The following is a 16,541-nucleotide window of genomic DNA, read 5'->3' as shown; positions in this document are numbered from 1 at the left end:
TGTGAATGTGTGTGTGTGTGTGTGTGTGTATCGACTATGTGGCAGTCTACTTCTTTCTTCCTCTCCGGCACAGTCTCTCAAACAAACTATTGATTACAATTTCTATCCGCCAATCTTTCTGTGGTCCTTCACTCCCTAAACAACACCCACCACCACCACCACCACTGCCATCCTTCCTCCTCTCCCTCTCTCCGACTCTGGTATTTCCCAGCGAAGCCCCCTCCCCACCTTCGCCTCTGTCACCCCCCTCATCCTCCCTCCCTCTCTTCCTCTCCCTCCCCTCATTTCTACCTCCCCCCTCCTCCTCCTCCTCCTCCTCCCTCCTCTCCTCAGATGGATTCTTCAGTCAGCCGAGTGGAACTGGTGCGGCTGCTGGAGAGATAGGCAGAGAGGCAGAGAGGCTGTGCTGAACAGACGCTGGGTCAGAGCGCTCAGTTGCTTCAGACAATCACAGGGGAGCGACAGAAAGACACAGGAAAGAGACACACACAGAGACAGAGAGAGAGAACACCACACAGAACAGAGAAAAGACAGAAAAGGGAGGGAGAGACAGGGGAGGGAGGTAAATATGTGACAGGATGTGGTTTCCCTGAGCTTGCAGAACATCGGTATACAGGCATACTTTGAGCATGACCTAAACACACCGAGCTTACAAGTGTGTTTGAGCTCCGTTAGGTGGCGAGGGGGGAAAGACGAAGCAAAACCGCTGGAGCTGCTGCCGCCGCTGCTGCTGCTGCTGCTGCTGTGTCCGTAGAGCTGACAGACGCTCTGGTTTCTCTGCTGCCTGCAGGAGGATTGTGTTTCTTTCACAGCCAAAGCCAGCTCCACGGCAACCTCAGTCAGCTGGTCGGACAGGATCTGAACCCCGCTCCTCCATCCTCTCTTTGTGCTGGTCTCCTCCCAAGTAGAATGCGTTTGTCTGCTGGAAGCTCTGGTCCAGTTGGTGCCTTCGCGTCCAAGCAGTGAACTTTTCAACGAGATTGTGAAACAGGTAAGTTCGCCGTCTGTTTGTACTTCCTGCCAGATGTGTTACTATACTCCCTGGACGGCAGCCACTGTAAACTTGGACTGGCGTGTGAGGAATTGTTCACCACAAGAGAGTTTGGCTCATTAGACGTCGCCGCAAGCCACAAGTTTGGCTCTTTTTTTTTTTGAGCGGCGTGTTCGACGAGAAAGCTCGAAAATCCACTGTACCACACAGATTCACATGCTTCACACACTCTGGCCATTCATCATGCACATCAATAGGTCTGCTTGTTTTGAAGTCACATGCGTGATGGATGGAAGAGAATGTCAAAAATGTCTACTGGATCCAATCACAGACTTGAACCCTGACAGTGCTTCAAGATGTGTCCGGCGTACAGTGTCACTCCACTCCCACCGGTGAGGGGAGAGACAGGGGAGTGTGTGATTTGTGAGCCGCTGTACTGTATCCACGAAGGGTGAAGAGTGTGGGTTTCCCCTGAGTGTTTGTTTCTTCGCTGTGCGGCATGCGTGCCGATGCGTCCGTGTCTGTCTGCGCAAGTGACTGTTTACACGCTTAGACTATGTGCTGCGGTACATGAGTTCACCCAAGCATGCGTGCGGCTACGAGACGAGGAGAGGAGGTTTTTAAAGGGAAAAACAAGTTGAGCGATGGCAGGAGGTGAAGGAAGGGCGGGGGGATGTCAGGGAGGAGGAAGACGAGGGCATGAGAGAGAGGAAAAGCCGGGGGAAGAGGAGAAAAGAGTGTGTGTGTGTGTGTGTGTGTGTGTGTGTGTGCGTGTGAGAGGGAAAGTGAGTGAGAGAGCTCCGTCTGACTGAACTGCTGTTAATTAGTTCCAGCTGGTGAGTTGTGGTGCGTCGGGCTGCGTTAACTCTGCTGTGTTGGTGGGTCAGGAGTTCTCTCTGTCTCTCTCACACACACACACACACACACACACACACACACACACACACACACACACACACACACACACACAAACAAGGAACAGATATACACAGATAAACACAGGTACAAAAACATCTTTTAAAAAAAAACATCACCCAAGGCGTACAGCATATGGGCAGCAACCAAAACTCAAACACTGAAACACAATATCAAACACAGAGATACACACAAAGAACAGCATAAAGCGGACACGAATTTAAACAAAAAAGGCAACAGATGTAAAATGCGTGACACACAAAATAAACACATATAAATACAACACACACATTAACAGACTCGCCGACAAACACACACGTGCACAGGGGGAAAAAAAAAACAGCCATGTGCTCGGTGTCAAGTGAGCATATCAAAGGGTTAGCGTAGTGGATACATGAAACATGCAATGAACACATGTGCCGACATGCAGCACATGCACATGACGTGCACGTGAACAGGAGGAGCACACATGCAGACACATGTTAAACACACACATACACACAGGAAAACACTCCTCCCATGTGGCTCCATCATGCTGACCAAATGTGGAAGTGATTGTCGTCTGGGCTTCTCTACGCTACAACGTCGCTTGGGACCATTATGCAGGGCAAAAGGTGAAGAGGCCATTACCTTAAAGGGTTAATTCACCCAAATTACAATTAACATATTTTCATACTTATCTCTAATGATATGTAACCATGTAGAAAGTTTTGGCTTTATTTGCCAAGGGTTGAGATAGTCATCTCTGTGAATTGTGTCTCCAAACCCAAAACAATGGAGGTGAGTGACACCAAAAAATGATTTACCACTTTCTAACTTTATCAAGATTTTTAGTAATTATTTACTTCTGCTGTATACATTTATCATAAGCGGTGTTACGCACTAAAAGAAGTAACGCGTTACAGCAATATATTACTTTAAGTGGTAACAGAGTTATATAATGTGTTTCTAATAGGATTTTCGGTAATATAGATATAGAAACTAAGTCCGGTAACGCATTACCACCCCCAAATAGCAACTCGTTTTGGCTCGTTCATGCTATACATGGTTAGATCAGTTGGATTATCCACAATTCAATCCTTCAGTCCAGAACTGAGATTTTCCGGCATGGTAAGCAAAACAGATTGAAAAATGCCCAACCTCTGAAGCTGTGATGAAGTCCTAATTTCTAACCATTCTTCGATAATTTATATTCACTGACGGTCCACCTATCAAAAAATGCAGCTGAACTCAAAACACAAGGAGAATGATGATAAACAATACATTTTGAATGATAGTTAAAGGTTTTATAGTCAGTAGTGGTCGGGTTAATCCGACAATATTAACCTCTTCCATTTGTAATGCCCAGTCGTCCTTCTGCAGTCACTTTGGTGAAAGTAATGAAAAAGTAGTGTAATGCATACTGTAAAGAAATGTATTACTTCCAAATGACAGTAACTAGTAATGTGTAATACATTGAGTTTTGGATGTAACTTGCCCAACACTGGTTATAAGTCATCAATAAGAACCATGTACAGGTTGCCATGTTGTGAAGTCTCTCTGGCTGGTGTTTATCCTCCTGCATGACATTTCCTCTGACCTTCCTCCAATGGACCGTTCAACCAAAATAAGACCGGAATTGTTTTTATTATGAAGTTATCAGAAAATAGGTTCAGAGTTTTTGAAGGTCTGGCTGTGAGGTGAACTCGTCCTATTGTAATGTAAGGGATTGGAGGACAAATGTTCACAGTCCTTGTTCTGTTTAAAATTGCATTCTTTTGTTCAGCTGTGGATAACATGAGGCTTCAGCAGTCTGGTTCAGCCATATCAAGTGAATATCTCCCAGTCTTTTCAATATGAAGTTTCAGCTTCTTTTTTTTTTTATTTCCCTGACAAAGCTTCTGTGCCGAGCTGCAGTCGAGGAACTGTGAAAGAAATAAGGAACTGTGCACTAAAAAGACTGTAACCGTGGAAGATAACCACATGATTTGGTTGATAGAGACTTGTAACAGCTCACCTTGCCCTTTGTGGTCATGCATTAAAAAGGATCGCTTCATGGCCAGTGTGGACAGGAGGAATGATTACAGAGATCGATAACTCTGTTACGTATGTACACGTGGGCAGATATTTTATTAAGATAGACTTAAAGTATCTGGACATAACCTTTAATGTAGACCTTTAACATTCAACTACAGACGAGATGGATTGCTGTGAAAACCTTTTATCGATGATTTATTATCATTACTAACCTTTAGTGACGGCTTGTTAGAAAGTGAAAAACTGACGAGTCTTTATTAATGACGTTATTAACATTTGCTCCACAGAACTGATGCTTTTTTTTTTTTAAGGAAGTGAGATCCATTGACCTTAATTGTAGATTCATGACCTTTTATTTATGACATATTAGCTTCAACAAGGATATCTCAAACCCAAAACTAACTGCACTGCACAAAATCAATCAGGTAAGAGAGAAAATGTTTGTAATTTGTGTGTAATGACTCTTTAAAAATCACTCCAGGACTGTTTTCTTTGTATATCAAAAATTGAAACAAACAAATCTGTCAGCTCCAACATACAGTAGCAGTCACAAATGGTCTCTGAGTTTTTCAGATGTTACTCTCTTTTTACTTTCAGCCATCAGTTTGTGTATTTTCTGAGTCTGTGTTGATTTTCTTTTCGCTCCAGTCTTTTAGCAAACATGTATTTTAATCAACTTATGTTTGCTATCTGATCCGGGCACAGCGAATCCCCCTGTGTGGTGTGAAATTTGATTAAGGTAATTGGCAAGCGTTGGCTTGTGTAAACTGTAATGTGCACTCCTCTCCAACTCAGTACGTATAGACAAACACCCACAGAGCGGCTCAACAAATACCAGAACATTCTATACTCAGACAAATTTAGGGTACATCTAATTGAAAGCGGGTTATTTTTAAGCCATTTCAATTTCATTCGACTTTCATTTCATGCGGCGCCTGTTTGCTGCTGGAGGAAACTCACGCAAGGTTCAGATTTGGGACATGATGAAATATATAAACGTACGAGTGATTTGATGCCAGAATAAGTAGCCGGAAGGTGATTTTCTGCTCTTACAAAATCAAAACAAGTACAAAAATTAGTTGGCTACACACCATAAGTCTTTGGTTGACAGAGTTATCTGTATTTCTGAGAAATTCGATGCTTGATTCCTGGTATTTTTCATGGTTTGGTGAATTTTAAATAGAAACTGAACAGAAATCAGATTTGGCATCCTTACTGGCAGTAATATTAACCTTGTGCAGTAAACATGGCTGAATGACACACTGGTGAATAAAGCGTGAGTTTTGCAGTTCTCATGACAGGGTGTCATCTTGATTGCAGCCTCCGCTGCATGTCTCACATCGTTTCCCTGTGAAATGTTCAGTTACAAGATCTCGGGCAAAGATTATTTTCCCTCACTCCCCTCCTAGGTGACAGCGATCGTGCTTTTGATGATACTAAGTTATTCAAGCCTCTGGCATTGCCCTAGACCTGAGACGGCATATTAGGAGGAGTCCTCCAGGCGAGACGGGAAACAAAAGAGCCAATCTTCAGCCAGTTGTGTAGTAGCTTAGCCTCGAAGCGAAGAAGAAGAAAAAAAAAAGAATCCCCCTTGATATTTCTATAAGGCAAATTGACTCCCGTTGTAATGGGTGGTCAAGAAAATTGCAGTCGTATTGACTGGGTAATGTTCAACACGAACTTGTCGATATGGTGTCTGAAAACCTAAGAACTTGGCTTCGGCTGGCTTTAATAAAAAATGACCTGCCTGGAGCAAGTTCACAGAAAGCAATGAGTCACTCACGGGAAATCTCTTGAAACCCCTTCGTGTTTTAGAGGAAAAATAGCAAAGGAGGCAACCGGAGACTTTTTCTATTTTTAACCAAGTATTTTTCTCTCCTGCTTTCCTGAAATGACAAACAATCCCTCTTTCACCATGTTTCTTTGGCTGCAGCTAGAAAACAACCGGCGTAGTGTTTGTGCAGGTTGGTGCTGAGATAATGCTTTGCTTTTTCACTTGTGAGAACTGTACAAATCCCAGCGTGGATAGATTATGCACAGCAAATCAAACTCATGACTGTCAGAGACACGCAGGAGAGGAGAGGAGAGGAGAGGAGAGGAGAGGAGAGGAGAGGAGAGGAGAGGAGAGGAGAGGGAACAGGAGGACATGGAGTGTTTGCTCCTGCACATGGAGGAGAGGAAAGAAGGGGGTCGGGTCCTACTGATGAAGAGGGGCGAGAGCTTATAGCGACCAGAAAAAGAGAAGAAAGAAACTGACAATGAAAGAGAGAGAGGTTGAGAAAGATTGGTGCCTATTATTCTCCTGAGAAGGGAATAGTCATAGAGGGGTTGGTTCCCATGGCAATAGCTCCCTCAAAGCGTTCGTGAGTGTGTGTATTTGTGTGTGTGTGTGGACGGACTGTAACTGGGCCTTGAGAGCGTACCGAGACGAGGTTGGCCGAGGCTGTAGCGAACCCAGAGAGCCTCCCGGAGCCTTGAAGCGGCGGAGAATCTCAGACAGACACTATTGTTTACTCGGCTGTTCTCTCCACCTCACTCATCACCCCTCATCTTCCATTTTTTTTTTTTTTTTCTCCATCGTGCTTCGCCATTATGTATCGTCCTTGGGCATTCAGAGCAAATCTAACAAATTCAGTGAGTAAAAAACCAATTCCACCTCAGGCACCCGTGGGCTCCTTTGCAGGGAGTGGGTAATGGTTGAGACGTAGAAATGTCTTTTGCTTGTCTGTAGCATCTTCGACATATAAATGCTTTAAGGGCTCATCACATCATCATGCATTGACTCACAATACTTAAAGCTCTGTCTCCTTTGTGACCGTTTCACAGTAAATGCTGATTTGACATATTTCACCAATGTCCAGTTCGTATAGGATGTAACAAAACTTTCCTAAAAACAATTTCTACAGCACACTGGATGTTACACGAGCATGAAATGATAAAGAAAGTGATGCATTTTTATCTTGGTGACTAACAATAGTGGAAATTGTCCACATGTTTCTCAATCCACCATAATCTGTGAGCATCAACCAGAACACGTTTGTCTAAAGAGCCCCATCAAATGTGAATTCTGACCTTCAGGGTGTCGCTGCTGTTATCTATTGTTATCACATAGAGATTTTAAAGGAACACTATTTAATATGTGGCCAGAATTTTAATTTAAATCATTCAAAAATTGAACCAACATTTTCAAGAGATTGCTGTTATGCCAAAGACGTCTACGTCTACGATAGTAAGCATGCTAAGCAGCTAGCCCTGGCCAGTCCTGGCTCACAGTCTGATACTATAAATGAAGCTTAGCCTTAGTTCATGCAGGACACAGCTGTAATGCCCCAATATAGTCTAATAAGTAAACTAAATTAACCGAAATGTCAAGAAAATTGTCAAGTAAGGAAATATTTTCACACCTATTTACCGAAAAACACAATTGCACCTTGTGGCATCTGTTCGTCTCAAAGGCAGTCATGTTCACTGGGATGCTGCCCGCAGAGACACTTAGCTGCACAGCTAAGCGAGCTCACTTGCTAACGGCAGCTATTTGCTACAGCCAGAAATAGCTACAGCAAAGAGTATAGTGAGCAGCGGTTAGCTTATAGTTTTGGAGCTATCTTCAGCAGGTTGCCATATCTTACAAATTACACCTTTAAAGTAATACTTCCTTTGTTTTAAACATCACATTTGAGCCCCTGCATGTTAACATGGGCAGCTCAGATTCACTACAGTTGATGGAGTTCACCCGGTTTCATGGTGAAAAGCGTAAAAGCCTTTTTAGGAGCTTTTCAAGCCACTCATGCAGCATAATCCACTTCGTCTCTGTCCTTTTGTGTGCTCTCTATGGTCCACAAAGTGATATTTTAACCAAAAATCCCCAAATTTTTGCTAAAGACATAGTTTGTTTGCTGCCTGCCAGCTAGGTTAGCTTTTCATGTCTGATACTCACAAGTAGTGTAAGCAGGAGTGGAGTAGGTAAACAGCTAACCGTGCCAGTGACGGTGTATTCAACCACATGGGAGCAACATACTTTTCAAGCCCACAGGCAGACAGTACTATTTTCAAACCATAACCGTTTAAACCCATTTAATAAAATGCTCCTGTCAACAGTATGTACAGCACATGTAGCTACACACTGCAGGCCCCTCTCTTAAAAGGACTGTATAATCACTAAAGGTTACAGCATTTACATCCTGCCTCAGGATCCATTGTTTTTTTCTCTCTCTTGGGTCCGTCTTTTTTCCATCCTCTCTGTCCTGCTTGTGTGAAGATTCAAGGTGGTAAGGACGGAAGGAAGGAAGGATGGAAGGAAGGAAAGAGTGGGGGGTTTCCAAATGGTGTTAACATTTCCACCCGAAGCAGCAGAGAGTGAGGCTGAAGTTCAGAGAGTTGGAAAACGATTTCTTGACCAGACGTAAGGATATTGGACTCATCGGCTGTGTGTCTTGTGACCTTTTCCGCAAAATAGGTTGTTTGTAAGTGCTTGTTCCAGAAAGAAATAACTCATATGAGCGTTTTCTACTTTGCCAGATCTAAGGTCTGGGTAACTGTAGGCAACTGGTGCTTTCACTCCTGTCCTGGTTGGTGTGAAAGCAGGACGAGCACAGGATTTAATCACAGCAGCAATAATTTTATCATGAATTCATATGCTAAACTACTGTTAAATCCATCTGCTGATGGTGAACTGTTAAGACAGCCATCTTCTGATCTGTAGGCTACAATTGGTGTATAACCATATTTATGCAAGGTCATCTGGTAACCATGGTTACAGCTGCGCATGTCAGCACATGGGAAACATGGGGACTTTCCCTGATACACCTGAAAGTAAAAATGCTTGGAAACAGAAGTCTGTTGAGCTTAAGTCATACTTGTCTCATTCAATAGTGCCCTGTACTTGCATTGTTTGTAATGGCCAGCAAGGGGTGACTAACCTGGTTAGAAATCCAATGGTATGTAAGCTTATGAGAAAATGACCCTACTTCTCACTTAATGTATCACCTCAGTAAACAGTTTCCTAATCAGTTTTTATGATCTCAATCACTATAGTTTCAAGTCTTCTTCAATACAGCATGATGTTCATATTGTAAATTATGCTCCCATTTAGAGTAAAATAAACAATAAAGCAGGGTTTAGGGCGTGGCTACCTTGTGATCAGCAAGTTGCCACCATGGCGTGTCCTCAGGCTCTCAGTCAGAACCAATCTCAGCCCAGTCGGCAGGATATAGTGTTAACAGGTAACATTGCCATATTTGTCGTGTCAAAAGCAACTAGTTTTATACAGGAAGTCAGACCCTCTCCATTCGTGGTTGTGGCGACGGAAACATGTATTTTGAGCCAAACCCTGATGTTTCTTTCACCCTAACCATGTGGTTTATGTGCCTAATCCTAAGAAGAGCATGAGCACAGCGTTGTGACACGAGAGAAACAGAAAATTCAACCTAAACTGACCGAAGTTAAGTTGCAACATAGTGAAACTCATAACTCATCTGTGGTTTTGCAGAAACATACTGTATTTATTCGGGCGATTGGGTTGCCAATCAGGATATCCTCCTGAGCCCCCATCCTTTTTGGTTAAATGTGGTCAACTCTGGCCCCAAAAAACCAACGAAGGCAACAGACGCATTGCCAGACTTGAGACTGGTAGTCCACAAGGAATGGGTGACATCACAGTGGTTGCGTCCGCTCGGTTCATTATTATACAATCTATTGTGGTTACCCAATAAACCATACAGTAACTGCCCTCCATTAATTATTACTTTATTATAGTTTATATGATTCTGGGAACATAGGAGCCCTTTGAGCTGACACACCCAGACGACCTATGAAGTCATTATTACAGTAAAGATGACCAGCTGATTTCAGATCTGTGTGGGAGAACTAAAACTAAGTGGTGCCGCCATTTAAAAAGCGGTCGATGTTTGTCAGACTGTGGAAAAGTTTCTCAATCTTTCAGCTCTGGCAGTCCTTCAAGTTGTACATTATATTATAAAACTGGTCAGATGTTTGCTAAAATGTAGGTGTATGGTGATCACGAACAGCAGGGATCAATCTTCACAATCCCACTTTTCGATGTAGACAGGAAGTTAAGAGACACAATAACGGAGTTGAAGCACGTTCATTTCTGAAACACATAAGGTCAGAAGATATATGATCCTTCCAACTCCTTCCCTTTCTTGCGGCAGTATGTCGTGTTGCTTTAACCTTTGTTGCACGCGTCTCAAATACTATTTTTAGAAATGCTGTCATTTTTCTCAGAGGACACAATCACAGGTTTCTTGTCAAGAAAACATACTGTGAACATGGGTCATTCGAAGCATTTCAACCAAAAAACTCTGCCTTGTCCTCTCATTTTTTACGTGGTGGTCCCTGATCCCCTGACTCTACCCTTCAAAATAAAACTATGGATGATACCGGATCAGCAGTACCCACCACCAAACTCAGCCCAGCGCTCCACTTTACTTGTCAGATTAAAAAAGATCAAAAAGTCGGAAAAAAGGCAAAGAGGGCGATAAAGCGTGAGGGAGGGAGAGAAAAGGAGAAAGTGGGCTTAAAAGGGAGACTACATGGAGAGGAACACAAGAACACAGTGTCCTAATTAATGTCTTCCTCCATTAATCCACTCTGAAGCTTCCCATGCTGCTGGGTTTGATCTCAACGTTGCTATCAAAGCCTGGAAACACGGTCTTGTAATATGGGGAAGATCTCAGTCAGACAGAATTAAGGGAAAATCGTTCAGTGCAGTCTTTTCTTGTCCCTGTGATGTCTAAAGTGCAGGTACGATTCTGTGTTTTCTCCTTGATGTAAAAGTCATGACATGAAGTTCAAATTCCTCTTCAGAACATTTAAAGCTCAGTGGAGCACTGGATCAAATGACAACATCATGAGGAGGCTAATGCCTGTAGTGACAAACACACAAATAATGATCACCCGAGTACGCATCTCTGCCTTTTAGCCTCTTATAGCTCGTTGTTTTGGTTTGATGATGGCAAAAGTCTGCTCTCGACCTAAAAATGCTCTGATGAACCAACTGTGCGCTATGTGCTGAGCACAGATAAGATTAGCGACTTGCTTTAGGTGAAATCCAGATGTTGTTCGTAGGAGGAACACATGTGTTTTTAGTGAAAGAAACTCTGATAAACCTGTTTGCTACCTGCCTGCGCAGCCAGTTCTCACTCTCAGTGGCAGCTTGGTATGTTTCAAACTATGGTGCGGTAGAGGGCAAGGAACTGAAAGCGTTAGCTCAGTAATGTTACCTCAAGCCCGGCTACGTTATGACATCGAGAGCGACTGTGACACGTGGAAAAGCACTTTGAGAAGAAGAATGATGAGCTTAAAGTCAACATAGCTAGCCAGACAGGCTAACGTTAGCTCTGACAAGCGACTGCTGGACAGCTCTCACAAACGATCTTTGCATTTATCTGTAACTTTATCAGTGCTGACTGGGAGAGTCAGTCCAGTGTGCTCACTTCTTTTTTGTGAGACTGGTGTGCTCCTCACACAAAGCCTCTCCATCCGTTTTAATGGGTGTTGGCTTTTCGAAAGCAAAATAACCAAAACTGAGGTCAAACGTAGGGCTTTCACCACAGAGACCAGGGTCTGAGGTAGTGCGTAACTACAAGTCAACATTTTGTATTCAACTTATGTAACATAAGTTACTTTGGAACTTATTTCAGCTCAACCATGATCTTTTCCTAAACCTAACCACGTAATTTTGGTGCCTAAACATACCCAAATTTCGAGCTAGAGGGGTGAGCAGAGTGTCAAAGTTTGAAGTTTTAAGGGCCACTCAGCAAGCTTCTGTATTTGGAGTGAGAACATGTTGGCCTATAGCACAGAACAAACTAAGTTAGTGGGTAGCTTGTGAATATAACACATTTATCAGCTAAAGAGCCAGATGATTCCCTCAGGAGGTGATGGAGACCAAAACAGAGCTAAAAGGAGAGTTAATATTGAACTGTTATGTGTTAGGCGACCAGAACAACAACTCTTAATGATGCTAATGTTGCTCCATTTCTTCTAGATGTGTAAATAAGCACAATAACAACTTTATAAGGTGATAACATGCTAAGAATTTGTGATTTTAGTGTTCTTCTGCCACGAAATCAATGATTCCAGCTTTAAAAATGTGCTAAATCCCCAGAAAAGCAACAGGCAAAGACCCCAGTGACCAATGAGAGCGCAGAAAACAAAGCAAACCTTGAACTGACAAACTGTTGCTGATTGACAGATAGGAAGCAAAATGGCAAACATTCAGCACAATACAAAGTGCTGTGGGACGTTTTGGTTGCTAGGGCCAAAGCTAAGTGCATCCTAACTACAACAAAGCATCTGAACATCAATGTCAGACTTATGAGTAGGAAATCTCATCGAATAAAACCTCTTATCGAATAAAACCTCAAAAAGCCATTAGCGAGAGACAAAAGATAGAACAAAATGGCAAGAGGATCGTTGCTAATTCAGCAAAAGGGAAATCAATGGCCCCCTTCCTGTTTTTTCTGGAGCTACCCAGCGTCTCTGTACCCAGTGAAGAATCCCTCAGTCCCTGCCTGTCAATCTCCAAAAAAAAAAACAAAAAAAAACACCACGGTGTAGAGGAGCTGAGGCGGGGCGTGTGGAGGCTGCCGGAGCTCCGGCCTCAGAGGAGAAGGTTCGAGGCAAGAAACAGTGACTCGAAAAAAAAAAAAAATCATAAACATCTCACATTTCCTTTGTCAGTTCAGCTCTAAAAATACCCGAACTCGACTCACTTCGCCTCCTCTCTGGTCTCAAGGAGCTATGCAAATATACAAGCCCCTCCATTTCTTTTCTCCTCCACTTTGTTTTCCTTCCACACCCCCTCCCTCAAAGCCGCCCCCCGTCCTATTGTTCTGAATACCTCTTCTCCATCTCTTGTAGACTACATGACAGAGCCTCGCCTTCCCTCTTGTTGTTCCTACTCTCTCCAGGGTAGGGGGAGAAATGATAAAAGCTATTTACAAGTAACTGTAGGCAACAGCGAAATCCAAGATGTGGAGAAATTCAAGCTTTTCTTTTTCTTTTTTTTTCCTTTTTACCCTGTTTTCTTTGATGGCAGAGCCACTTGTGATGCTGCGTGGTGAACTGCAGCACAGTGCGGCGCAGTCCTGAGTGACAATTTAAGGGAGGACTGAAGCGCTTTTAGGGACTTTGACTATGCCGGCTTCTGCAGATTGTGTTTGGCTTTTTTTTTTGTTCTTGAAAAAAAGGGAAGCAAGACATCAGTCCTTCTTGGCACGTGCTGAAAGGCAGCGACACAACTCCTCAGTACATCTCAAAACACCTACAAACCGTTTAGAGACGCTTCTGAAGTTTTCAAACAACGCGAAGGCGAGCGGCACGCGGGGACTCGGCGTGTTCTGGTATTAATCACAAGTCCATCAGCCTGCGGTCCGTTTCGGGGAGCTGCTCCGAGGCTTGTGGAGATATGATTGTGATGCACGTTAGGATTCATAAAAACCCAACAAAGACTTTTATGTAAGTGTCACTGGAAACACTGGCTTTCGTGACAGCCGTAATGAATCTCCTGCCTCATCTCTCACTCGTTCTCTCTCTCCCTTCTCCCTCGTTGTGTGTTGATCACCCCTTTTCTATTCAACAGACTCTAATTGCACGCTCTTTTTCTCTCCAGTCTCTACTCCCCCCCCCTCCACGCATCCCTTTTCTGACGAACAATCTCCAACCCGGCCGCCCCCATTTCCTCTTTCTCTCTTGATTGATTCTCACCTTTTCCATTCTTGCCGTTCACCTCATTAACGGAGCCCCCATCTGCTCGTTTCCTATTTTTCGCCTCCCACTCCTTCCTACATCCCGAACCCCGCCGCCCCTCCTCACTTCCTGTCCTGTCGTCTCTGAAGCGGCGGCCGTCTCGGATTCGCAGTCTCCGGCCAAGGCCCCGCGACGTTCTGTAATTAGAATGAGGCATAATAGAGAGGGTTCCTCATCAGCCGAGGTGGACGGGGGAGGGGAAGGGGGAGGGCACCGCCGCCATCTACCCATCCATCCATCCATCCATCCATCCTTGAGTTTAATCAGTGGCACACAATAGGATGTCACCTGCTCCCAGACGCGGCTGCTGGAGAGAGGCAGTGATGCTGTCACAAACCATTTGGGGTGAGGCGGCTCTTTAAGGCCTCCTTCTTCCTCCACGCCTGTCTCCGTTAATTTGGTCTCCCTGGGAACGAGGGAGAGGGAACCCGTGAAAAATCAAGCTCGTTTAATTGTGTTTATTTATTTATTTACAGAAGCTTATCCGGCATGTTCTTCTTTATTGGTTTTTCCTCCTGGAGTCCCTGAGGAATCATGGATATGATGAGTGCATGAATGTTTGCTTTCATATATGTGTGCATAGGCGCCAGTATGTGTACAGTATGTCACAGAAAGCTCATTCTGGCCCTTAATCAGCTGTAACCAGTGTGGGAAAGTGGAGTGAATCAGTATGTTTACTCCAACACTGCAACAAGTGTTTTGACATACTTACACTTTACATTTTTTCCATTTTGTATTATGTTTACTAGACACTTACAGTTCAGTTACGCTGATGACTGAAGAGTTTACATAAGAGACGTGTGATTTGTTAATAAAATTGTATGCAGTGTACACAAATTCATTTCAGAACGTAATACATAGCGATAAACATTCTGGAGCCGTTGTCCTTGACGAGTACTTTATATTCTGATGCTTCAATGTTGAATATACAACATTCACTGCCACCAGATATGAGGCACTTGAGCGCCAGCATCTCAGACCAAAACAAATGTGAGCGTTGTTCATTCAATACAGTTGGAAAAAAAGAAGGAAAGTGACATCTGAATACACTCTGCTCACGAAAGTGTTATGTATGGCCTATTTCGTTAGTGAGTGTTTTTGCAGTAACCCTCTCCACTCCCCCTGCTCATGCTGTAGAAGAGAAAATAAATGTTCTGGTATTACTGCTGCACATTCATGTGGTGACGTGGAAAGGAGGGAGGGGATTGCTAACTGCAAAACGGACAGGAAGTTAGCTAAAATGACACACAGTGATTTGTCTTTTTTGTTCCTTTACACATCAAAGCTAATCATTCTGCAGACCATGCAACAATCTTATCATAGACGTTAATGTACTTTCTCTCCTCATTTTATCCATCACATGCACATGTGCACCTGCTGGCTGCACACAGAGACACACAAGCAACAATAAAACACTGTCTAAGTGTGTTTTGTCTCTTCTGCAGGGTCCGTGCACTGAGAGACAGACACACCGTGGAGCCATGGGCTGCGGGCTGCGTAAGATGAAGCCGACGTCGGAGGAGACCAGTCCAGGGAAGATTTACTCCACCTTGAAGAGACCACAGGTGGAGACCAAGGTGGGCGTGGCTTATACCTACCACTACCTGGACTTCCTCATCGGCAAAGATGGTAAGAATCTTTCATAATCTGCTTAAAAGCGGCACTAAATAATCTGTGATCTTAATTGGTTTGTTCTGCTGTTTCATCCTGACCTGCAATCCTTTTCACTTTATTCAGAGTTTTCTCTTCCGAATAGAGTACAGCCCACCAAGTTGAGCACTAAAAGCCAGAAATCCCCAGTTACTATTGATCGGTTATCCCCACAGCGCCCTCATTGCTGATATGTTACAGTTATTTTGTGCTGCGCGGTCGTAAAAAAACTGAATTATTGCCTCTTCCACATGCACAGTTGAAATTATATGAATAGCTCAGGGCCTTTGGCATTTTGCTGCATCATACTTCTGCATGATAAGACGGCAGTGTGCCTCACAACTTCTGCAAGGGGGCTGATCTGCACTGCGATCTACAACCCTGTGCTGCATGTAGTATTTTACTGAACAATGCCACCTCCAGCGTGATTAATCTGTCTACCCCCTCTAAATATGCCATTATACCTGCATATCCCCTGTAGAAAAAAAGGATTCAGATGCAGATCAGTCTTGTATATGGAATAGCAGCACTCTGGCTGTAATTTTCATCAGGAGTTTCTTGTAATGATGGAGTGTTAATTAGCGCCTGCTCCCTGTATAGCAGCCACTGTTATAATTTCTTTTCTGACAATTAGTCAGTCAAGCTTTCACGTTGTGCTAATGATATAGAATTTTCCAGCCCAATCTACGCCAAACATCCTGCTGGTGGCCATCAATTATGCGTGGCACCGAGTCCGACTCGCTAGCAGGGGATGCAAACAAAGTAAAGCGTGGCCTGCTGGGTGATGTGTTCAAGGGCACAGGTTCGATCCTCACCAAACTACTGTGTGTGTCAGCTAGTTTTCAGGATGTTTCGGTGGCCTGACCGGCTCTGGTGAGCAGTAAACATGTAGAAAAAAGTGAACCAAGATGTGGCTGTCGGTTTAACAGTCTGTGGCTCCCTGTGCTGTGGATGGAAATATGGGAATGAATCATTTCCCTTTTTTAAAGACACCATACCTCCACTCACACAGACACACACAGAAGAGGCCCGGCAGTGCCCCCTCCTCTCCTTCCTCTCCTCAGTCTGAGGTGTTTATGAGATGGGAGGTGGGTGTTGTTTCCTGAGATGCCGAGACCTAAATTAACTGCCGGGGGATTCTTTGTGTCTGTGTGTGTGTGTGTGTGTGTGTGTGTGTGTGTGTGTGTGTCTGGAGGAG

General features: G+C 43.9%; 1 protein-coding gene across 1 annotated transcript in view; it reads left to right on the top strand.

The window, feature by feature from the left end:
* Nucleotides 1-616: 616 nt before the first annotated feature.
* Nucleotides 617-16,541, top strand: part of rftn1b (raftlin, lipid raft linker 1b) — a 118,125-nt gene continuing 102,200 nt past the window's right edge. Inside the window, exons 1-2 of the mRNA XM_073484581.1 lie at nt 617-991; nt 15,139-15,322. Coding sequence (XP_073340682.1) covers nt 15,175-15,322 — 148 coding nt within the window. The 5' untranslated portion in view covers nt 617-991; nt 15,139-15,174. The remainder of the gene's footprint in view (nt 992-15,138; nt 15,323-16,541) is intronic.

This window comes from Pagrus major, chromosome 17 (genome assembly GCF_040436345.1).
Source record: "Pagrus major chromosome 17, Pma_NU_1.0".
Taxonomy (NCBI): Eukaryota; Metazoa; Chordata; class Actinopteri; order Spariformes; family Sparidae; genus Pagrus; species Pagrus major.
Note: the sequence above shows the minus strand (reverse complement) of the source record. Positions and strands in the feature narration are given on the sequence as shown.